The 23989-nt window shown below is 33.5% G+C and overlaps 3 protein-coding genes and 1 pseudogene across 6 annotated transcripts in view; 1 reads left to right on the plus strand and 3 right to left on the minus strand.

The window, feature by feature from the left end:
* Nucleotides 1-5498: 5498 nt before the first annotated feature.
* Nucleotides 5499-11037, minus strand: LOC8275630 (glycosyltransferase BC10). Of its 2 annotated transcripts, XM_048371760.1 has the most exons (3): nt 10896-11037; nt 8261-10648; nt 5499-6446 (listed from the first exon to the last, which is right to left on the minus strand). In XM_048371760.1, exons 2-3 carry the CDS (start codon nt 8771-8773, stop codon nt 5808-5810), a joined length of 1152 nt encoding a protein of 383 aa, XP_048227717.1. In that variant the 5' UTR covers nt 8774-10648; nt 10896-11037; the 3' UTR covers nt 5499-5807. The 2 variants fall into 2 exon arrangements, with proteins under 2 accessions (XP_048227717.1, XP_015573130.1); XM_015717644.3 differs by lacking the exon at nt 10896-11037 and having other exon boundaries at nt 8261-10671.
* Nucleotides 10978-13623, minus strand: LOC8275631 (UPF0587 protein F46B6.12). Of its 2 annotated transcripts, XR_001535037.3 has the most exons (5): nt 13368-13623; nt 12716-12823; nt 12099-12266; nt 11149-11336; nt 10978-11072 (listed from the first exon to the last, which is right to left on the minus strand). XR_001535037.3 is itself a non-coding variant. In XM_002516432.4 (4 exons), the coding sequence occupies exons 1-4, from the start codon at nt 13467-13469 to the stop codon at nt 11214-11216; spliced, it is 501 nt and encodes a 166-aa protein (XP_002516478.1). In that variant the 5' UTR covers nt 13470-13623; the 3' UTR covers nt 10978-11213. The 2 variants fall into 2 exon arrangements, 1 of the variants encoding a protein (XP_002516478.1); XM_002516432.4 differs by having other exon boundaries at nt 10978-11336.
* A 460-nt stretch (nt 13624-14083) lies between these two features.
* On the plus strand, nt 14084-15885 carry LOC8275632 (annotated as a pseudogene).
* A 181-nt stretch (nt 15886-16066) lies between these two features.
* Nucleotides 16067-23989, minus strand: part of LOC8275633 (protein EARLY FLOWERING 3) — a 30762-nt gene continuing 22839 nt past the window's right edge. The window contains exons 2-5 of one of the 2 annotated variants that reach the window (XM_048371657.1): nt 21090-21358; nt 19511-20388; nt 17489-17540; nt 16067-17375 (exon numbers count right to left, since the gene is read on the minus strand). In XM_048371657.1, coding sequence (XP_048227614.1) covers nt 16374-17375; nt 17489-17540; nt 19511-20388; nt 21090-21320 — 2163 coding nt within the window. In that variant the 5' untranslated portion in view covers nt 21321-21358 and the 3' untranslated portion in view covers nt 16067-16373. Of the gene's footprint in view, nt 17376-17488; nt 17541-19510; nt 20389-21089; nt 21361-23989 lie in introns of both variants that reach the window. The other variant, XM_002516434.4, reaches the window with a different exon arrangement.

A 23989-nucleotide genomic window follows, 5' to 3' on the forward strand; every position in this document is an offset into this window, starting at 1 on the left:
TTTCAACTTTCATCCATTGATCACCCAATCTAACAAGGCTAACTATTATTGTTTACCTTAAAAATCATTTTCGGCCTAAACTGGTTCAGGAATGAGGTGTGATCACTCAAATTTAATCTCACTGGTGAAGGGCCAGGGCCAAAAATATTATGGAAACAGCTATGTATTCCTTAGTTCACGTGTGCACGCCTTAGATTCATCCAGACAGAAACAGCAGAAGAAGTAAGAAGTAAGTGGTGTGGACTTGTGTAAAATTGATGTTCAATACGAACCTTCCTCAGGTATATTGTTGCAACTGAGGACGAGATATATATGAGCTTCTTTTTCTCTAAGCCAAGCATAAAATAAGAACAACGCATCGCATTTTAAATTATAGATTTCTTGTGGTATGTAATTTGGTATAGTCATGATATTTATTGGAAAGGTTTTACTGTAACTCTGAAGTTAATAAATGGTGACTGTGACCTTGTCAAAGGTTGAATTTCTTGTTCTAATATCCAGGTTAATTAATTCTAGACTTGAATTAGGCCCCATTTTAATGTCAATTAACTTGTAAAATATATATTACCATCAAAACACTAAGCAGCATCGAGATGGGACTAATGGCATGGAATTTTATATACAATATTGAAAAAATAACATTTCCACATGTTTTTGTTTCTACTTTCTCTAATCATAAACCTGTTTGAAGTGTTAATGTAATTAGTAGGTTATCTAAAATTTAGGAGGGTGTATCTACTTGATATCTTTAAAAATTTATATATATATATTTAAATAAATTACCTTTAAATTATTTTTTAAATTTTTTTTAATAATTTTCACACTTTTACTTAAAAATACTTTTATAGATACTAATAGACTTTTATTGATTTTTACAGACTATAATAAATTTAATCATTATGCTTTTATTATTTTTTTATTCTTTTTCATTTATTTTAAACATTATTTCACATAATATTATATGTAAAATAACAAACTTCATTTCATTATTGTGTTAAATTCATATCAATTTTTTTTTATCTCACAGTATGAATATTATTTCTTTTATCAAAAGAATAATTACAATGAATACTTTAAACATTCTTTTATTATTTTCTTCATTCTTTTGCATTTACTTTCAACATTATTTTACACAATGTTATATATAGAATAAAAAATTTCATTTCATTATTGTATTAAATTCATACCAATTTTAAATTGTTTTATCTCAAAACATGAATACTATTTTTTATCAAGAGAATAATATTTTTTAAATAAAATTATCATATTACAATTTGTCTCCAATTAAATCATCAAATTCATGTCATACTCATTTTATTTATTTATTATTTATTTGATAAATATTTAAACTAATAATAATCATGCTTACTAAATTATTTGATAAATACTTAATCTGACAATTATACTTACCAACATGCAAATTTTTCCTAATAAAATCTAGAAGCCTATATATGTTGAGGTTGTTTACTCAAAATAATCCACTAAATGTTTCATTTTAAATTCATATTTTTATGAGACCATTTTAAAATTAAATTAAAAATTTTTAATTAATTTTTATATGTATGAGTATAAGAAAATATTAATAATAAATAATTTTTAACTTTTAAAATTTCATAATTTCTTATATATTTTAAAATAGAAAATATAATAAGGAAAAATAAAAAAGATAATGCAGGAAATTTTGAAAAGGGAAAAGATGAATTTTCAAAAAAAAAAAAATAGTCTATTGAAATCTTAATGAAAAATAAAAGAAAAATTTTAAAATTTTTTATTCATAATAATGCATAAAAATTTATTAAAAATATATAAAAATCTAATGTTTATAAAAGTCAATGACTTTTTAAATATTAGCTTATTTTAAAGACTATAAAAAACATAATTAAATACCTTTTAATTTTTAAAAACTTTTTAAAAATCTTTAAAAGTCTACATTAAATACTCCATAACTTATACAAAATTTTCAAAATCATTATTAAATACACCCTAACTTTTAAACTCCATCAAATCTTTTAAAATTTTAATTAAACACACCCTCTTTAAAAAAAAAAAAAAAAACAGCATTTAGCCAAAGCTGACTAACTATTAGTGCTTCTTTGCAATCAATTATTGGGAAAGAAAGCCTCTGGATGCATTACCAAACATCATCTATAAGTGGTGGCCGAATCAGAGAGAGACATGAAACCGCCATTTCATCACATGATTCTCAAACTTGACTCCAAATCTTGGCCTCTAAATGCTGATTCTTTTCATGTGAGCTGTTTGGGAAAAATATTGTTTATGTGAAGCTGGACTACCAACATCCATAATTTGCTCAATGGCTTGAAAAGGAAATGCTATTCACCCAAAAGAGTCTTTATCATCTTAATTTCATTTGTACTGACTCCTAAAATAGAAAATTAGAGTAGCTACAAACTAAGCAGATTTTAAGACGTTTGATGAATAGTTTGATTATTCACTTCTAGAATTATCAACGGTCCATATAAGTTTTGATATGTAAAATTATTCATCATTTGTTGGATATACATTGAATTACTTCAGTTATGTTTGATCAAAGATACTTATCTGTAAGCTAAAAATGCCAATACCACTAAATAAATAGGACAAAAAGTTACTTAGTTTCCATACATGCATAGGTGAGTGATATTATTATGAGAGTTCTACACTTAAATATTGGAGATTGATATATTTTTGGATCATTTAACACTAATGCTATGTCACTAATATATGAATTTAATATATACATAGGAACATACCTTAAGACTAATTAAGTATTTACCTAACACGTAATAATGTTATTGGATAGTTGACAACCTTCTGAAGAAAAGAAATTGAAACATATCATTTGTCAGTGGTAAAACTGTAATTATCACCAACTATAATCGCTCTTTTGCAGTCGCACCTATTCTAAATTGTTTCAATTCAATAAAAGGAAAAGTAGAAAACAGAAATTCAAGTCAGCAGTGGCAATCAAAATAAGCCTAGATGAGCTGACATTGAAGTTCAGCTGATTAATGTTATTGTTAGTCGATAAATCAAATTATTTAATAAAATTTAATAAATAATTTTTTTAATTTTAATTTTAAATATTATAAATATTTATCTATTAAAAATAATTTTAAAATAATAAATATTTAATTATATAAAATTAATTTAAAATAAATTATTATTAATAAATTTTAGTAAAAATAAATATTCTAATAAATAAAAAAATATTTACCGAACGCTTTAATATAACTGTTCAATAAGAACAACTGCATTAAATTTCTGAACTAAAACACCCTCGTACTATAATTACTTTGCCAACTTATCATATTTTAAAAATTACTTTGCCAACTTATCATATTTTAAAAATTTTTATTGACTCGTGTCCCTTCATTTATTAGATGCAGACATAGACATGGAGAGTCTGTGTGCATTTAAAGTAAATGACTGCTACAACTTAAGCATTAAGCAAATTTTAGTGCGCATTATTACTACTCATTAAAGTCGCTTTACACTAAAATAATTCAGCTTGCAAATTTTCTACGTTTCTTCCTTCTATGCATTATTAAGATAATTCCCTATCAATTAATAAATCGTAATGAGCCACAAGAACCCAAATGAATTCGGTCTCTGTTAATTATACACAACAAATGAACAGAAGTCAGAAATTTAAATAAATAGATAAATTTTTATTTATAATAAAGATGATATTCTGTCAATCCAAAACCATCTGTGCACCACCAAACACATCCATCCATATATATGTTAAAAGGAAAAAGAATTAAAAAAGCAACTCAATCTCAGTCTCAATATTCCTAAATACTTATATAAGAAATATAAATAATAATAAACTCCTCCAAAGCCTAGATCCACCACTCCTAAACTCTAGTCATGAACTCATAAATCTCTATGCAAAACAAAAAAGGACAATGAGAAAGCATCCTCTTGTTTAGATCTTCAAGCTGTAACCAAAGAAGAGAGCAACAACGCCAGCGACAAAAGCCGAGCCAAAAGAAGGCAAGATCGCTCCAGCAGCAGAGGTAGGAGCAGGAGCCGGAGCAGACTCCGGTGCGGCGGCGTGAGCAGAGAGCAAAGCAAGCAACAGAGCCATAACAGCAATGAGAGAAGCCTTCAGAAGAGCCGCCATTGATTCTTTAAAGTAATTTGGGTTTTAGTGTTTTTAAGCTCTTTTGAATTCTTGGAACAGAAATGCAGAGAGATTTTATTTTTTGAATGCGACTGATTGGCGTATAAAGAAGAAAGAGAAGTAGTTAAGGCATTTATATAGCGGAGAGAAAGAGTAGGGTTAGGACAAAATCGTAAATTCTGCACGGGCAGCTTGCCCGAATATACAGCCTAGCGAATGGTTTACTGACAGCTGTTATTCTTCAAGAAAACACAGCTGGAAGTTTGGGTTTTTTATGGGGCGCTGTTTGATTAAGCTCAAACAAGGAATACATTCTTTGAACTCCCAAAGAAAGGAGCGTGTTATACAAATTCAGATCGTGTGGTTGGTGCTGGGTTTCTCGGTGGGATCCCTGGAGAGTAACGTCAGATAGTGGGAAATGAGTTTGACTGCGCGTGGTTTAAGTTTGTGGGTTTGTGCGTGTGAATGTTTAGCGCAATAAATTACGCGATTCTATACAACAGAAAAGGATGGGCGATTGACGATAGGTTCCGCATTGGCACTGCTGTGGCCACAGAAAGAGGGACACGTTCACAACGGCATTAATCTGTAACTTTTAAATTTTTTTTTTGAATTTAAAACAGGAATATACGACTGATTTGGAGATCTTTGGTATTTTCTTTCTCCCCCACTGATTTTAATGCGTTGCCGGGCATTTGCCGTTTGGCATCTCAATGACGAGTAAGAATATTGGCTCGCACTCAAATTTGAAATCGTAAATTAAGGACAAATTCGACTACTATGGTAATTAATCCTATAAGATATGTTAGGTTAGAGAATTTGATTAGCATCAGTACCGAATATTTATAAATAAATTACTATAAACAAAATGATACAAGATATTAAGTGGCACCAACCCTATACTTCGTAGACTTCCAAATTTTAAGCTATGCGTTATCCTCTAGTTATAGTTTTAAAAGTAAGAAATTTAATATGCATAATCTGATGGGTTATAGAGATAATTCCCTATGAATGAAAGATTCCCATTTCTGGTTTCTTAATTGCCTTCAGTGAAACTGAACTGAAAAAGAAGATGCAATGGCAGAAAGTTTACCTAAAGAATGAACTATGAAGAAGTAATAAACTAGCAAGAAGACGGTGGGTTTGCGATCAAGGAAATAGAAAAATACTAAATCCACAAGGCAACTATGCATACGCCAAAACACATTCAAATCCTTCAAGTAAAGTCTAATGCTATTTACAATAACATATAAATCTGAAAGATGCCCAGTAGGATGTAACACCATCACTTGCTGGTTTCAGATTCTAAGAAAAAGGGCATTTCAGAAACACAAAACTAACAACGAAGTTCCTGAGATAACATTGTAGATTATCCAATGGATTATTATTTAATAAAACGAAGACTTAAAAAAAATAAAATTCAATTAGATAATTAGACATCTAATCTCTAAAAACAGAAAATGTTAAACAGCAAGCTAAACTGGCTACGCATTCCCTGTACATACTTTATATAAATTTTTGACAGGAGCACTGCCAACGTAAGTGTACAAGCAAGAAACCGTATCCCACTACCAAAGAGGGTCACGCCATAAGAACACGCAAGATGTAGAGAATAAATCTGTCATGTTTCCTTGGATCACTTTCCAATGTTCTAAGATTTAGCTGATGAGTTCATCTGTCAGAAACCCAAAAACTTGGATGATACGAGTAATAGAGGCTCCAAAGCACTAGGAGCAAATTTTCTTGCGAAAAGAAAACACGTTGAAGATGGCTGATTATTGTAGGTGCAGTTTTGACCAGCATGAATTCTTCTGAAGAAATCCTCTGTTATATCACCTCTTCCAAATGTAGCTGGGTGAGCTCCGCCCCTTGACCAGTCCACCCAAGTAATGCTTCTATTTGCCAAGAGATGTGCTGCTTGAATGGTTAGCATGGTGGGGAAGTAATGTTCATCAACATAGCAATGTGGCTTACAAAATTCTTCGAATTTCGGGTAGAATGTAGTATCTTCCACTATGTTAACTGCAAGCCTTCGGTTAATCTCAAACCACTGAGAACCTTTCCGCCATTGGGTAATATTCACCTCAGGTGCCATGTTTTCATTATATCTTCCTCTCCCATATGGACCATGGTCATCAAATGCACCAATGAAACTATATCTGGATTTCATTATGTAGTGGTAGATGACACTGAAATTATAGAGTGGAATGCAAGATTCAGATAGTAGAATGAACCGCTCATTGGAGATATCAAGCAATGCATTAGCAAGAAGCCTTCTTTCAGCATCACACATACTCATCTTACCCCATTCAGAAATCTGCAAGGTGAACACCAGATAAACAGTAAGCTATTTAGCAATATAGGAAGGAAAAACTCAAATTAACATGCAATTTAACCACTGGAAGAAAACAAAAGCTTCCCAAAAGTCTATAATTTCATAAGAAATTGTATAGCCTTAAAATTTGAATCTTCCTCATATAAAGTATTTCACATCCCTGGAAGAGTTCACATTCATGTTCTCAATGAAGGCAAATCAGACAACTTTAATGGAGTAACAAACTATACAGTGGTTATGTTTAACAAACAAGTAAAAAGAGCTAAAATACATTTGGAAACGTTGATATAGTTCCATTTAATATCTGTAATTTGTTCGTCTCCACATAGTTTGCTTAAAAGCAAACAGACTTGAATCAATTTCAGAGATGACTATATGCTGTACTGTTGATCTGTTGAATTCCTAACCTGACTGTGAGACAGCCTATTCTTTTCACTCAAACCCAGGCATCTTTAAATAAGAAAGTTATGAGCACCAAATATGCAGCTCCTTCACCATCATAGACAGCCACTACAGATTGGACGCCTACATTTCATCTGGTATGGAATTAATAGTTCCATGTATACCAACAATTAATTTACTATAACCTAAGGTGAAAATTGTAGTTCTCTTCAGTACTGGTCCCTAGATAAGTGCTACAGGTATATATCTACCATCTGATAAAATGAGAATAGAGTATTAGCCTCGTGCACAATCTGCTGATGAAGGACTTTCCCAACTCACTTATAAGAATTTGAGAGGATTAGTTGAGACACATCCACAGACTACAGCCATTGCAACTCCAGACATAGAATGGTCAAGTCCAGGGCAACATATAATCAGCAAATACACTAACATATATCATCATGAAAACATTTTCTAGCGCCTTATCCAGAATATGCAGTTACTAATACTCTTGTCAGAATTTCAATTCTAAAGACACCACCACTCTTTTCCCTCTGCCAATCAACAGTTTCATACTTTTGTTCGATACTAAGAACTCAACTGTGGCTTTATTTTGTTTCCTAAATTATCGCAAGTCCACTGAAAAAATATCACATCATGTGTAATCTCAGCTGGACAATATCAAGAATCCTCAATAATCACCTAAACTATCACAACCTTGCATCTTCCAAACCAAATGCCACCCATCTTCTCCCTTCAGAAGGCAACTAACAATGAGAACAGTGAACATCAATCAAGCTTAAAGTAGTGACATCACACACTATTAATAAACAGCATTTCTATTACTGATATTAATTATACCCTGTAGCATTTTTCTAATCAATTCTTCTTCTGAGATTCAGATGAACCTTCATCTCAGCAGGCATCCAAAACATATTAGCAAAACCCCCTAATGCTTCAGTCCACATCCAATAACCTGGAGTTTCTTCTCTCAAACATAATGGTTTATCTCCTTCATTAATTGAGAGTCAGCTTCCTGATCCTAGCATAACACACTGGTATATCTTCTGAGTTTTGTTCAAGAGCATTCCTTTTTCACTTCTTTCTTTCCAATAATGAAACAAACAAAAGGCCAGTAACAGAGATCTCACTCACTCTTAACCTCCTTGATATAAGTTATCAGATCACCTTACTTGTGAATATAAGATCCCACTTACTGATATACAATCACCTTTGCTATTAGGCAGACCTAATTCGAAATTTATTCTCTGGTTTGTTTTGCAACTAGCGGCTTACATATAACTTTTGGCAATTTAATAATATAGAATTATAATAAGTTCACTAAGAATCAACATACGTAGACACACACTCACGCACAAAAGAACATTTAACACGGAAAAGGACGGACTTACCTGACTTGGGATTTGTCTTCTATGAAAAACAGATGAAGGTGGAAATTTGGCTTCAAAAGTTGGCAATGAATGAACATAGATTGAATACAGCCCTTCATGACCCTTCAAAAACCTTTCCCAAAGAGGTGCAAGGGGCAAAGGTCCCTTTGTCAAGAACATAAATGCAATCTTGGGAACTCTCTCAAAAGGGTACTTTTTAATCTTAGGAACAAAAGTAGCTCTCCATAACAGCTCTTCATCATTCATCTTATGAACAATATTTGAAGGAGGCTTGATCCAACGATCCAAATCATTAGGTTCTTCAAGACAAGGCTGAAAGCCAGGCTTAATAGTAGTAATCACATTGTAAACTCCAAAATGTTTGATTGTATATATACTAATAACTGAAAATGCAACACATAAAATCAAAAACAACAGAAATAATTGAAGTAATCTAAACGGAAACGCCTTAGGTTGGCTTGTTTTGATCGAAGGGTCCTTCCCCTCCTCTAATGGAACTACCCTTGATTGCATATCTTAAAAACAACTTCTTATCAAAATTCAACAACCGGGTTCAATCCAAAAACACTCCTCTCGCATTGAAGTAGCTATAGAGCATCAAAAGTGAGAAAAGATTCGTGTTTTTCTCTCTCAACTGGAAAAAAATTTCCCCAATTTATTCCAATTATAATACCGATGGAGTTTTAAATAGATCTAGAAGTTGGCATACCTAGTAGTAGACACAGCGTTGAAATCTGGGTTTGTAGCACATGGGGGTTTAGACAAAAATGACGGTTTAATCAAGGAGTATAAGCCAAGATCAGGCGGCATCAGTAAAAGAAGCGGATACAGTTGGGCAATAGGAGTCTACAAATGTCTAAAAGAGTATAGAGATAGAGAGGTAGTTTGATTAGTAACTCCAAGAGAGTGGGGTTCATACGGCGAAAGAAGAGAGAGGTTACGTATGGATTGGGAATTAAAGTGACATGAGATCGGAGTGAGGTGAATCTGTGAAAATAAATCTCTGATTTTTTAAGAATGTTTTTTCTTTTTGCTCACACTTTCACACAATCACACTGTATGTATGGGGGAGATTTGTCTGCTGTTTTTCTCTTTCTAGTCTTATAATATGACCTGGCCCGTCATTATGAAATCCAATTTTTATAATAAAAATCCCGTTCTTCCCTGGTAACTTTTTTGTTCTTTTTTTGCTTCATTCTTTCCCTGATACTTAAATTGTTAGCGGTAGTAGTGCCAAAAACAAAATTGTTAGCAGTAATCTTTTTTTTTTTTCCCAAGGAAATTGTTAGTAACTGGGGATGCTGAGATTTCACTTTTGCTTCTTTACATCCTTGTTGTTGGCCAGATCACAAATTAATTGGCAACTCGGGTTAGAAATGATTCGAGTATGGCAAATTTCATGTTACCACAATTGACAAAATGACCAATTTGGGACAAAGAATTTGATTAATTAATTAGAAGAGTTATTGGTAATCTATAAAGGATCTTAACAACTTTTCAAAGTGCATGCAATCTACAACAATGACACAAGGAATAAACACGTAAATATAATGTACTTGAATTTTGTTAATCTAGTTGGATACCTAATAATTGCTTAAAACAACAATAGTCCCATAACACAAATTTTTATATTTGTACATTCTTTTTGAATGTAAAAACATAAAAATTGATGTATTCGTTCTCAATTTTTTTTTAAAAGAAATATGGGCACCTAAGAAATTCAAAATTAACATGCATCACAATGGAAAAAGAAAAAGAAAACGAATTAACATGAACTGCGGCGATTGGAATTTGGGAAATTTCTAGATGACTTCCAAATACGAGTTTAAACCATAACCACCGCCTATATCTCGCTCCCATAACCAACAGCCAATGCTCAACGAGTGTGAAATGAGACGTGCAAACCATGCCCACCTAAGTTGATTTTAACGTTTGAAGCAGGGAAGTGAGCCATCTGTCCCACAAGACTGCTCTCACAAACACCCCTTAAACATAAGTAGCTAACTCGAATTAATCAAGGAGGGAGCCGTGCCATTAAGCTTTTGAGTTTCTACGGAAGCTGTGCAAGCGATTAGGAAAGCAACTCGTCTTTCCAAGAACCTCGGTTGAAGACAATTACAGATATGGGCTTTCTTCCTCGAGCCCCCACATTCACCCAAGGGGTTGATCAGTGAAGATTTGAAGAACAAGAACAAAAATAAGTGAGCTACTACAGCAAGTTAGCAACACTTTTACACTCACATTGATGTTTAGATATTCCCTGTAAAGCAATTCATAACCTGGAATAATTGTGTGATTTTGACATTCACTAATAAATGTCCGACTAGAAAGAATTGCTAAAACTTCCTCAGCTTGAGCCCATTGATCCAGGCATACCTCCAATGCAAGCTGCGCATGCATAACCCCATTAACTAAACAAACATATCGCAGGACAGTTCAAATCAGCCTTTCAAACTCATTAAATGCACATTGCATGTAACATGGAATTTTTGAGGTTTTCTGATGCTAACATTCTCAATCATGTGGCATTTTTCTAATTATGTTAATGCACACTTCATAATCAACATCCAACCAATGCACTATTGTATGAATAAATATAAATATATTCAAAGAAATAACATAAAGAAACACTCACATCCTGACGATAGTATGATTATGGTTCAAAAGGAAAAAAAAAAGAAGATAGTCTGAAAGGTATGATTTGCTGACAGATATGATGACTTCAAACTTTCGAATGTTTGCATCCCCACAAATAGCATTGAATTGTTAATCGGTCAAAGCATTAACAGTTATCAATGAGTATACTCCAAACCTGAAATATGCGAATCAAACAGCCAGATATTTAGTTCCATGACAACTATGTATACTTCCAGCCAAATAGTTTCTACCTCATTCCGAAAATATCAGCTATTTTTTTATATATGAACACAGAAGCATGCAGAAGACCCCTGATCTACTTCACAACTTCAAATTTAGAATAAAGATTGGATATCATGACGGGGCACTCCCCCTTCTCATCATATTCAGAAAAGTCACCAGCAGACAAATCGATGCCTTCATATTTCGTTCCTGCAATCTACACAAATAACACACAACGTAAGATGAAAATAAGAACATAACCCTTAGCGAAACAAGAAAAACAACAAGAAGTGAACTCTAACAAATATTTACTACTATTACTGCTGTGACTTTCTTCTTCTCTGCTCTCAACCGACCCACATACACAAAAACATAATAGCACTTAGATACATCAGAGACAAGGAGATGAAAGAGAATCCTAATTACCAAGTTAGATTATCATAATATCACATGACATTTACCAAGGTAAATGACCTTTATGTCACTGAAGGTGTACACAATTATCAAGACATAAAGTAACACCTTATTTAGCAAGGCATTTGCTTTCTGTTTTAATGCAGAATTGAAAGGATTACACCTCAAAACATTCTTCTAGGTAATCATATTATTAAAAGGGAAAAGTTAAAGAGCAAACAGAGAGCAGATGACTGATATTCTCATCCACTTAAAAAATCAATCACATATATGAAACAGCATATAAAAGATGCCACATAACATTACAAGGTATATTGAATTTGAGAATTACTGAGTTATAGCAATTTTGGTTTTCAGCTCACCAACAAATAAAACAGCTTCATGCCTCGACTGCAACTAAAATAAGGATGAAAATCTGACATAAACTATCCTAACTTTTTTGGGTAATCAACCAGCAGCATACTAGACAGATTCCTTACCATTCAATTGCATGTCAAAAGAAAAATAATTAATAAAGATAGCACGAGCTAGAAATGAGAAAATATGTTTAAGATCAGAAACTTACAGATTCAGCTTTCCATTCACCATCAAATACAAAACCCTCAAGCTCATACCCCCTGCAGTCAAACATCATCACTGGTGCATATTCTCCTTTCTCACTCATTTCAACAGTCAGCGGTTTACCTTTGCCTGGCACCATAACCACAGTTCCGTCCCTGCCACAAAACTTGCACTACAGAAAGAAAAGGGCACAAAGGCATCACTCATTACTTATTGGTAAACTACTGCTAATGCATTGAAGTTATGCAATAGACACAAAGTGACAGCACCAGAGAACCTTTAAATGCTACACAAACAGAAACACACACGCACAACACAAACACACACACAAAAAACACAGAGAAAGAGATGCAGAAAATAATATCAGTCATGCCCCCAATCAAAGTGCTGCATATGAAATAGAGATAAATATAATCTTGATAGAAATTTCAGAATTCACTTCTCACTGAACTAAACATCCTACACATTGACTAAACACAGCAATGAAGAATGAAAAACAAAAGGAATCAACCTGAGAAAGCTAAAATGTTGCCCCATAGAATCTAAAAGAAACTCATTATTCCACTGACTTGAGGTGACAAACAAAACAATGGGTCTCTTAAATAGAAGAAACATTATTACCTTCTGAACAAGATTAGCAGTTCCCCTGCTAGCTGGAACAGGAACAATCTCATTCAAGCTCACACATGTTTCCTTCTGGCTCATCTCTCCACACCTTCCACATTTCACCTACATCTCCCAAAAAAAAAAAAAACAATAAAACAACGATTAGGATTTCAAATTTACAAATAAATACGAGAATAAGAAATCATTGTGTATTTGAAGCGAAATAAGATCATAATGAAAATAAGAGCACGTTAAGCTTGAATGGAGCGACATTTGGAAATAAGAACCTAAAAATACAATAAACTAAAAAGAAAAAAAGGAACAATAACAACAAAAAAGGAGCAAAATCCACCGACTAAAACTTAATAATTCTTAAGAAAAAAAAAAAAGTAAACATAAAAGAGCTATAACTTATAAGCATGTAAATCTAAAAGAAGATAAGAAAATCAATAAAATCAATAACATCTTAAACTAGAAAGAAGTAAGATAAATTTTTGTTAAAGAAAAAGAACTAAGAATGTATAACAATAAGAACAATCAGAAGCGATAAACGGCTAGACTAATAAATAACAAGCCAAAGGTATATTTAAGAGGCGTAATAGATGGTATTTACATGCAGAAATGAAGTAAATATTATTCTTAGGGAGAGAGGAGATATTAAAAGGACCTTGAAAAGGTAAGTGAAAGAAGGATCGTCGCAGCCGCCTTGAGGCTGGAGGTTGTTGATGTTCTCGAGATCGGCGGTTATCATCAGTACGTAGTTCACCATTTTTACTGGCGTCGATATCAAGCTTCTATTCTGTCCTCCTTTTCGTTTTTGGTCTTTGTGCTATGAGAATTGAGAATGGAAAATGCTGTGCTCGACTGTTTTTTACTGTGACTATTTTATTTTTATTTTTCAGCTGTGCAGTTAACTGATATTTTAGCTCTTTGTATAGTGACACGCTGCTTTAGAATAACATAAATGGATAAAATTTGAATTTATGCGTTGGGCCTATAGCCTGCCCCAAGCCCTTAAAAAAGGGTTTCTAGAATAGTCTGAATGCGGCGTAAGCCACCCGGTAATTAACACTCATTCTACATATGACACATGTCCAAAACCACATGAGCTTCGATGATGTCGCAGCAAAGCAAACTTGAAACGTCAAGTGTACTTCTAGTTGATGTGGCGAAACGTGTTGTTTACATTATATCTTTTGTACCCCAATAAGTAATTAAGGCCCATAACTAATAAGGCCAGCGAAGAAACTGCGAGCCTGGCCCGAACATATATTTTACTCATGCGGAAGAAGCAAAAAGTTAATTACGTGAGTAATTGATTATCTGAGCAGTGGCAGTTGTGCTGTGGTTATTGCAGCACTAAGCAACAAAAAGGAAAAATGACGCACAGTCAAATACACGGTGAAAATCACAGATAAAAATTACAAGGAGCCAAACTCTCTGTATTCTCTTTATGAAGTAATCTTTCTTTCTACTCGGTCTTTTCAAGAATTGCTGCAAGCAAATCTAGTTGAAAATTATGGAAGGAAAAAGCCTAGTTTCTTTACAGAGCTTGGCAAAGAAACCTTAAACCTCAGACAACCGAATCAATCGTTGTGTATCTGACTTGGTTCTTCCTTTTGTACAAATGGTCCAAACTACTGTGTAACATTTGGTAAAACAGAATTTCTTATCTATGTTTTGTGTATCAGATGGCAATACTATCCGTTTGTTGAATCTGATGATGAGTATACTACTTCTCAAATTAGTATGAAGAGTGGCCCTTACAATAGTTTTGAAGCTGGATTGGGGGTTAGCACTAACACTTGAGTTCTTCATGAAATTGCAGAACGTCTTATATATTTTCTCTCTTCAACTTATTCAGATTAATCCAAAAATGGCAAAATAATGATAAAATTGAAGTGAGTTTGCTTAAGAGATTATTTGATGTTGTAACGATATTATTTGGCATAGTTGAAAAATAAGACTTGAGAAAATTACTTAGAAATTTTACGAGAAAAACTATCAATTCATAACTCTTCTTATTTATACAGGAAACTTGAATTTGTTTCTCCATACTAAAGCATACTGTCCTGCATAATCTTTTTAACGTCTCAGGTAAATCCAAGTGTCTACGGGGACAGACAAACTCGGTTATTCGTATATTATACTGTAAGTTCCTGTTAGTATTTGTATATCTTGTTGTGTTCAAACTCTCTAAATATGTTGAAGTTTTATGAGAAATTATTCTTGTTAGAATTTGCATCGAGAAATATCACTACAAGGTTAATTCGTTATGTTAATTCTTCTTTTGTTCATTAGGCTGACGCATCAAAGAAAACGGGTTGCTTCGATATCACCTGTCCTGGTTTTGTTCAAACCAGCAGTGAAGTTGCTCTTGGTGCTACAATTTATCCTCTTGCAGTCCCTTTTGAGCTCCCATATCAAATAATCCTTTATATCTTTAAGGTCAGAGTAGACAGAGCTTAAGCTTTACTAACTCTTGTTTCTAAATATTATCCTTCAGCCTTAGTGTCACGCAGTTCTTCCCTTTTAGTAACTCTCCCTCTGCTGATAAGGGCAAGATACATATTTGGAACCTCCAGAATTCAGAAATAAATTCCAGGCTTGTTTCTTTGTTCTTATATATTTTGATTGTTCTTTTTCTAAAATAAAAATCGTGAATATATTGTGATCTCAGGATCCAGCCACAAGCAACTGGTGGGTGCAATATGGAGACAAAATCAACTTGGTTGGTTACTGGCCACCACACTTATTTACTCTGTTACATGGTAATGCACAAGGTGCTGAGTGGGGAGGTGAAGTGTACAGCTTAAAGTTAGGGTGTCCACCACATACTCGAACAGCTATGGGCAATGGACAGTATCCTGATGGTAGATTTGGCTATTCAGGAACTCTGAAGAGTACGAAGTCGTGAAAATTCTTTAACCTTGAAAGTTTCCAGAGTTTGTTTACACTTGCGCAGATGAGTACGACTTCTATAGAACATTATATGTAGGAGCTTACATTGAAGATCCTGAGTTCTATTATGGAGGGCCTGGCACTGGCAGGAATCCCATATGCTCTTGAAAGAGAGTTTAGTGTCTCGAAGTTCATTTCAGTTTTTTTACCTTTTTTTTTTTTTTTTTTTTGTGGTATTTTGTAATACAAAAGGTTTCAAGTGCATGCACCTATAGTTTCAATTGCGTGCGATTTTTCCCTAACTAATTATCCCTTTCCCTCTGTAAAGCTAGAAATGCTGATACTCACTAAACCAATATTCTCGCACTCTTTTGTTGCATCTTCCAGAAGAAAAAGAATAGATAAACAGTCACATAAGAGAGAGAGAGAGAGAGAGAGAGAGAGAGAGAGTAACGAAACAGCAGGTAATCAGTGCAAAATCTACCCTCCCATTTGAAGAGCAATAATACCTCTATAAAGATCTGAGTTAACACGGTATACATAATGGTATGGAAGCCAACACATAAATGTTACACTGTTCTGCTGTAGTTCTTCAGTTGCTGTATCTACATATGAATAGCCTGTATATTCAGGTCAACCAAAAAAAAAGGGCAAAAGAAAAGTGCAATATATCATATACCCAAACAAGGTACAGTTAGAAAGCCAAAACACCATATAAGTTAGAAAGGCCATAGGGGAGAGAGTTCTTGGCATTGTCCGACCTTTGAATAAACTAAATAGTATCATTTTGTTTTCTCTCTTCTTGGATAGATTGGAAAATCCGAGCTGCTGACTCAGTAGCAGATCTACGGTTGTGAGGCACAACTTTGATCACTCCTCTTGGCTGGTTGGTAAGTTGAGGCTGAGTGGCTCCTTCCAAAGCAATAGGAGCCGTTGGGAACAGTGGAAGTGGATCTCTTGTTTCAGCAGCTTGAGCATTCCCAGCTCCTTGCACTCTCTCACTGGGACTGCTTGCTGTACTTCCCCGTAGCTCAGTGTCTTTAGAAGCCCGAGGCTTGTTAACTCGTGGAATGGATCCACTCTTCTGCAGTTGTAAGCTTGGATGTTGCACAACAATGTTTGCTCCTCCTCCCGATAACTGACCAGCTTGACCATAGTAATTCATTTGTTCCACTGCTGAACCTGGCATGGTTGAGCTCATGATCGGCATGCCATATGGAGGAAAGTAACCATGACCAAGCGCAGGAACACCTGGCATGGGCATGGTTCCTTGATGGGGATGATGAGAAGCTGGAACCCCATAGGTCGGATCCATAAAATTACCAGTCACAGGACTTGGACCAAAAGGCCTGCATCCTCCACAGACTGATCCCATAAATCCTGGTGCGGCGTATGGCTTGTATACAAGTCCTTCTGACGGAGACATCACAGGAACTAACCACTGATGCCCGAGTGAATGCTGGAAACACCAAGGGGCCATTTTGCTATCAGCAGCCACAGGAACTGGTTTTGGGTTCCCTGTATAAGGCCCGCAATTAGAAGGCTGACTGCCATTTTTGACAGAAGAAAACTTCCCAACTGCATTCTCGGCAGAATATTCCATGTTGTGATTTAGTTTCTCAGGATCATATTTGCGCTTACTAACATGCACTGGTGGTGTCACAACATTTTCCGATGGAGGTTTCTTTGCAGGTGAGACCTTCATAGAAGGTTTTCCCAAATAAGTACTTTCTTCAAGTAAAAGATGTGGAGATCCAGCAATAAGTCGTTGAACCTGCAAAAAGGTAAAACTTAAGATATTTTCTTTTTCTTAAACGAGCACGAAAATGTTCACTGAATACAGTACCAGGACTAGAAGCCAGTTTATAGGTTATAACAAAATGTTACCTTTATCAATCTATGCAACTCAAACACTTGCACTGCAAACAGTCTCTGTTGACTGTAAAGGGTAACAAGAATAAGATCAAGAACATAAACCACAGAAGTTTGACAAAAGAATCACAAGCATATAAATGGGAATATAGTATCAGCTCAACAACATGGAATTATTCTTAAGAAAACCTCTACAAGCAGAATTTTAGTGCTATACAAATGGTTCTGTCGGTACCACTTCCATATGATATGTTAATACTCACTATGTGAAGTCATTTTGTGAAAATCATTAAGAAATCTTATAGCTAAATGCATTTTACATACTATTCTTGGATAAGAATATTGCACCACTTTCTATATTGCAGGTAGATCACAAGTAGAAGGTTTAAGTTGCACAGGACACATCAAGTGTGCCCATTTATCTAACTTAAAGCCATTTTCAACTTCACGCTCTGCAATTAAGAATTTATGGTGATGATTATTATACTAACAAAGCTAACATCGCAGGGGATACAAATCAAATAGAAGGTAAAACGAAATAACTCTGGAAGCATTATAAGGCTTTGGCAAGTTTCCCATCAAGGAAACTAGTAACACATAGCCATTCTGTAGTGCAAATCTTTTGTGAGAAGTAAATGCTCAATGCTTCTAGCACTGAATAAAAAATTTGTAACCCAAAATAAGCACATGTGGTGCAAATAAAGCATTAGATACCACCCATAACTGTGAAATTAATAGGACCCATTCGTGTATGCAGAAAACAATCTTGAACACAACTGAATCAAGTAGGAAGCTACATGCAAGAGAAGGATACTCGGGTGCAACATGAACATATACAACTCTGTGTCTAACCTATATTGTTGATTTAATTAGCAACAATTATAAATATTTAAGTGTGGAAGCTGTGTATAGAGAAAAAATCACAGGATAAAAGGTGGGTGCAAATAGTATGAAGCCTAGCCCCATAGAATCCAAGTTAGAGCACCAAGAGACTGTAAGACAAAGTATATTTGCCATATACCCACCACCAGTTCATATTGTCAACTACCCTCTGGTTCATCCATTACTCACCCAATGGACCATTCCTGGAACTATCCTCCACCAGTTGTTGCCTCCTTGCTTCAAGCCCTCGACTGCCACAGATGGGAAAAATCTTGAATCGTAGCAGGAAAAAGAAAGCACCGCCAAATCGAGACAGGAATATAACCAAAAGCAAGATGCAAAAGAACAATGAAATGATCCACTGTCTCGCGGGCACCTTGAAAAAAGTACCTTGATTAATACTTTCCATCTCCCTACTGTAAAATGATCCACCATTTGCCATCGAGGGCCCTTTGATTACACAACTGCCAGATTCCTCCGTCCAAAACAGTCAATCATTCCATATTCCTAAAGTTAGCATCCCAATATCGTATCTCAACAATCTAAAGTAGGTAAAGCAAACTAATCCCAGGAACAGCAAAATGAAGAAGCTTCCTACATACCACTTATCAAATTCCCTTTCCCAGGGAAGAAATTTTCTAGTTTCTCAAATCCAAATAAACAGACACGGTAAAAAGCCAAAATTCCCTCAAATATATTATAGGCAAACACATAAGAAACCAAAATAAAAGTTAAAAGTGGGGAAAAGAGAGTGTTGCAGAACAGTATCAAGAATTAGAATGCATGAATGGAAGAATACTAGCATCAAATCAATATCCTTAATATTGATTGTGAAAATAGAATATTCCGTTGTTTTCTTCCAACAATTTTAATTTTCAGTCATATTCCACCATAAATACGAAATTGATTAAAAGGAAAATGTATAACCCGCAAAAATCATGTAAGTTTATGCAGGCTGAGGTTTTCAAGGATCCTCTTTTTCTTCCCAGATAAAATCATGGTCAACAGCACAATGAAGAGTTATGAACCTAAACAGCTTAACATTGTCCTTCATTAATAAGAGTGTCTATCAGTTGCTACAATCGGAATAATAATCACATGCTGTATTATCATAAAATTTGATTTTATATATGCAGTGATATTACTAAGACTTACCTGACAATTGCCCTTCTTGCTTTCCAGAAATGCTTTTGACCAATTATTCCTACAACATCATCAGGAGAAACATCTAGTGCTGATACAGAATCCAGCATTGATATCTCAGATACATCATCACTTTTATCTCCATTTCCAAATTGTACTGACATATAACTCCTGTCTCCATGGTGTTCACTATCAATTTCAGGCTCGTTGGGACTATTAAGATCCTCTGTCGAATGAGAGTCACTCATTGGCTGGGGACCATTTCCTTTCTCTAATTCCCTTGTCAACTCAGGAACACCTTCATCATGGCCACTGTCATTTTGCTGTAACAGAGCAGCAGAAGCCTCTTGTTGCAAACAGACATCATTTTCACACAAACTACTAGAACTAGCAACAGGGTCATCTAAATTTTGTTGACTTGGGGATGCATCCTCAGGCCTTACTATCATCAGTTCCTTACTTGGTGAACTTGTAAAAGATCTTACTGAATGACCCCTACTTGAGACACACGCCTCTAGGTTCTCCTTACTCTGGTTTCTTGCATCCTGTCTCAAGTTGGGACCTCTAGAGATATTATTTTTTTGATCCTTGTCACCAGCATCCCGTAATCTTGTTGAGTGACCCAAATAATTCTGGCCAAAACTGGTGGAATTTTCCATATCAATGCCACTCTGAGTTTTACCAAGAGATTGTCCCATCCCAGAGTGAAGAAATACAGGTACTCTGAAATCATCTTCATCTCCTTTCTTTTTCCTCTGCTCAATTTGAGCTGATGCAGCATTTGAGTTTCCTCCATCAGGTTGGCGAGAATGGAGCTTCTCATCCAGATGAGAGTGTGTAGAAGGAGGAACATGAAGCGGGAGGTGCAAATTGCGCTCATAGCCACTCCCCTGCATATTAATTGCTCATTGATATCAGAATTAATAAATACATTATTCCTGTTTATGCGAGCACATATGCACGCAAGGAGCAAATAAGCTGTCTATGCCAGCCACACACATCCAAAGATGAAGAAGAAGCAAATATCAACCCCGATATAGAGAACATAATTGCAAAAAGGTTAATATTCCTACCCCAATAGTACAAAAATTAGAACTTAAGATTACAATTTATCTGTTGCTCAACACACTCCTCAACATCCCCAAAATAAATAAAGCCTAAAACCAGCGTTGCCTTCTCATGTTGACTATGATATGTAGTTAAGATGACTTGAACTAAAAGTAGAACAACTGTATCTAAGACTTTCCTCCCTAGACGATCTCTATTTTCGTCACCACTCCTTGTCCCCAAACAAGCAATTTTTGGAAAAGACATTGCGCGAGTAATTTATATATAACAAGATAAATTTATATATAACAAGATAAAAATGGAGATTACATGACTTCCAACGTTACAGAAAAGAGCATAGCCAACTATAGCATCAAACTGATACCAAAATGCTACTAGAAGCACTTATAAGTGTAAATCCCAAAGGAAGTAGTTCAATGCTAGAAACTTGCCTTAGTAACTGAAGAAAAAAAAAAACTAGGTATAAAGAAATATCCGTCACAAAATTTACGTAATAAACATTATGTATCAACTTCATAGCTACCTGGCTGGAGGATGCTGCAGGAACCAAGTTGGTAGCTTTACTTGGATTATGAAGCAAAGCGCCATGATTATTAAACCTCTGAGAAGGAATACTAAGCTGCTCGTAAAGGGCCATCTTATTCCTCGGTGGAGCTCTTGGCCCTCCTTTATCTGTATCATTCACATGAAGCCTAGGGAACATAGGCCCCATCATCTTTTCATCATCCTTCCCTCTCTTCATTTTCTCTTGCATCTCTCTCTCTCTCTCTCTCTCTCTCTCTCTCTCTCTCTCTCTTAATCAACTCAATACGAACCCAAAACCTTAAACTCGATTACCCATTTGGTTCACTAAATGAAGCCATGATTTCACTTCAAAAACACAAACAGAAAACTAATATTTGCTAAAACCCAGCTGCAGAAACTGAATATCTTTAAAACCCAAATGCCAAAATCAGCTGCTCTTCCTCAAAAACTCATCAGCACCTCAATTCAAATCGAAACAAACAAGCATAAGTAAGATTTTTTTTAAACCACCAAATAATCAAAACCCACTCACTTTTTACTAATGTGACTAAATCTTTAAGTACCGAAAAAAGGTGAAAACTCGAAAAAACCAGAAAGACTGAAAGACTGAGAGACCCAGATGCTAAAAGTCGGTTCCTCTTTAGCAAACTAGAAAAGGGGAAAAGGCCTTGAAGGAGAAATTAGTGAGGCAAAGAGTAAATCAGGATGAAAAGGGTAAAGAAATCTAAAAGATTGAACAATTAGAAAAAAGAAACAAAACAATTAGCGATTAGGTCTTCCTACGAAGAAGAAGAAGAAGATAATCGCCTCGTTGAAAAGGGAAAGGGGCAGAAAAGTGCTTTGGTGGTGGGACCCTTCGGATAGAACTAGAAACGCTCTTTTGTGATTTAACAATCATCAATCTGATCTGGCTTTTGGCAAAATTTTAATGTCAACTTTTATTTTCTTTTTAACATTTCTTGTTTGCTAGTTTTTGGTAATTAGTTAATTTAGTCATTGTTGATTCAAATCTTGGTAGGTTAGCCAAAATAAAACAATTAATTAATATCTAATGGATTAGGATTAGGGTCATCTCTTTGTCTTTCCCGTACTGCTAAAGCATCACAGAGTACATAAAGGATTTCTTTTTTCTTTTTTAAATAAAGTGAGAGAGACTTTTTATATAATTAATATCCGATCAATGAAAATAAGTTATTTTTGTATTTCTAATTTTACGCAAACTAGTTTGTATAATCATTAAGATAAAATTTGAATGTTTTTAGATTTGAGGAATCTGGAATTTGTTTATTAGATTCGAAATTACACTATCAATCAGAATTACTCATAAATGTCAAATTTATTATGACATAAATATTATGTAACTAAATCTTCTTGGAATGTTACATATAAAATTGTATTTATAAATAATCCATGCATATTAAGTAAGAAAACAAATTGCGATCCGCATGTTATCCACTTTCACTATATGACTGACATGTGTAAAGTGATATATAGTTTAACCCCCTTTATGTGCCAGGAAATATTTTTGAAGATTCTGTGAGATTTTTTAAAGCAAAAATTGCATTTTAAAATAAAAAGGAAAAGCAAAACAAAACCAAAAAAAAAAAAAACACTTTATCAGTATATAATTAGTATTTACTATCACTTCCTTAGTTTGGCGTTGGAGTTCTATGGAATTAGAACGGGAGACTCGGGTTTGTTCTTTCCTTTATATTTTTCATGATAAAATAATAGTTTATTTTCATTTAAATATGTTTATATTTAGCTTTAAAAAAATTTTACAAATATTCATTTTTATTGGATTTCATCTGACAATGACTGATAAAAATAGTAACTATTAATTTTTTGTAATAAATTAATAATTTATTGTCAATGTTAATAAAATCTATAGTAATTAAATCTAATTTTTATAATTATTTAATAAATATGATTCTTATAACTATCAAAATCCACCTCATTTTTTCGCTATATTTTCATTACAAAGATATATTACATCAGGATCCGTTCCTCAAACCAAATCACGCCAATATTATAAAATTTTTTGGATTTGGTCAGATTTAAATTTTTCCAGTATAGTAGATCTCGGCTCGGTGATTATATATAATGTCCAAAATTGTTAAACTCGAATTATTATAAAAAATAAAAATATTTACCTTATAAATTTTTGGTAATATAAGATTTGTTGGATGGTTTTAAAAAAAAATAATATTTTAAATTTGTTTAAGAAATAATCAAATTTTTTAAATTTAAATTTAAATTATCTAAAATAAAAGATATATATCCAAACTCGAAAATTTGTAGATAAACTTGGGCGAACAGGGTAAATATTTAAGCCTTAAATTTAAACTCTAAAAATAAATAATGGTAAAATTTAAGCACTTTTGACACTTAAAAATTTATATAGAAATTAAGTGTTATTAAACATGAATCATATAATTAATTAGTTATATATCTTACGTTATAAAGTTGTTGAGATTATTTTTATTATAAATAATAATATAAATTATGTCTAATGAATTTTATAACATTTTATAATTATTTTAATACTTTAAAAGTAATAATAAATTAATTTTTAATATTTTAGAATTTTATTAATTTGAAAAATTATTTATTTAATATAAGAAATTAATTTTAAACTTTTTATTAATTAAGTTTTAAGATTATATAAATTAGTACTATAAATATAATTAATATATTATCTTTCTAGATTAAAAATTAATCTATTTTAGAATCCTAAATTATTAGTCAATACGATAATATTAAAAATATAATTAAAATATTTTTTAAAAATAAAAATTATTTTTTAATTTAAATATAATTTATTAATTATAAATTAATAAATAATAAAATATATAAATTAAATTATGTGTCAAAAAAATATAATATATATATTAAAAT

This window comes from Ricinus communis, chromosome 3, assembly GCF_019578655.1.
Source record: "Ricinus communis isolate WT05 ecotype wild-type chromosome 3, ASM1957865v1, whole genome shotgun sequence".
NCBI lineage: Eukaryota > Viridiplantae > Streptophyta > Magnoliopsida > Malpighiales > Euphorbiaceae > Ricinus > Ricinus communis.

Excerpts from the sequence above, each read along its gene's own strand:
- LOC8275631 (XM_002516432.4), bottom strand. The coding sequence starts at position 13,469 with ATGGTGAACTACGTACTGATGATAACCGCCGATCTCGAGAACATCAAC. Across the intron at positions 12,824-13,367 it reads CTTTCACTTACCTTTTCAAG|GTGAAATGTGGAAGGTGTGG; the intron begins GTCCTTTTAATA and ends TGGGAGATGTAG. Across the intron at positions 11,337-12,098 it reads GTGAATGGAAAGCTGAATCT|ATTGCAGGAACGAAATATGA; the intron begins GTAAGTTTCTGA and ends TTATTTGTGTAG.
- LOC8275630 (XM_048371760.1), bottom strand. The coding sequence starts at position 8,773 with ATGCAATCAAGGGTAGTTCCATTAGAGGAGGGGAAGGACCCTTCGATC. Across the intron at positions 6,447-8,260 it reads GAAGACAAATCCCAAGTCAG|ATTTCTGAATGGGGTAAGAT; the intron begins GTAAGTCCGTCC and ends TTCACCTTGCAG.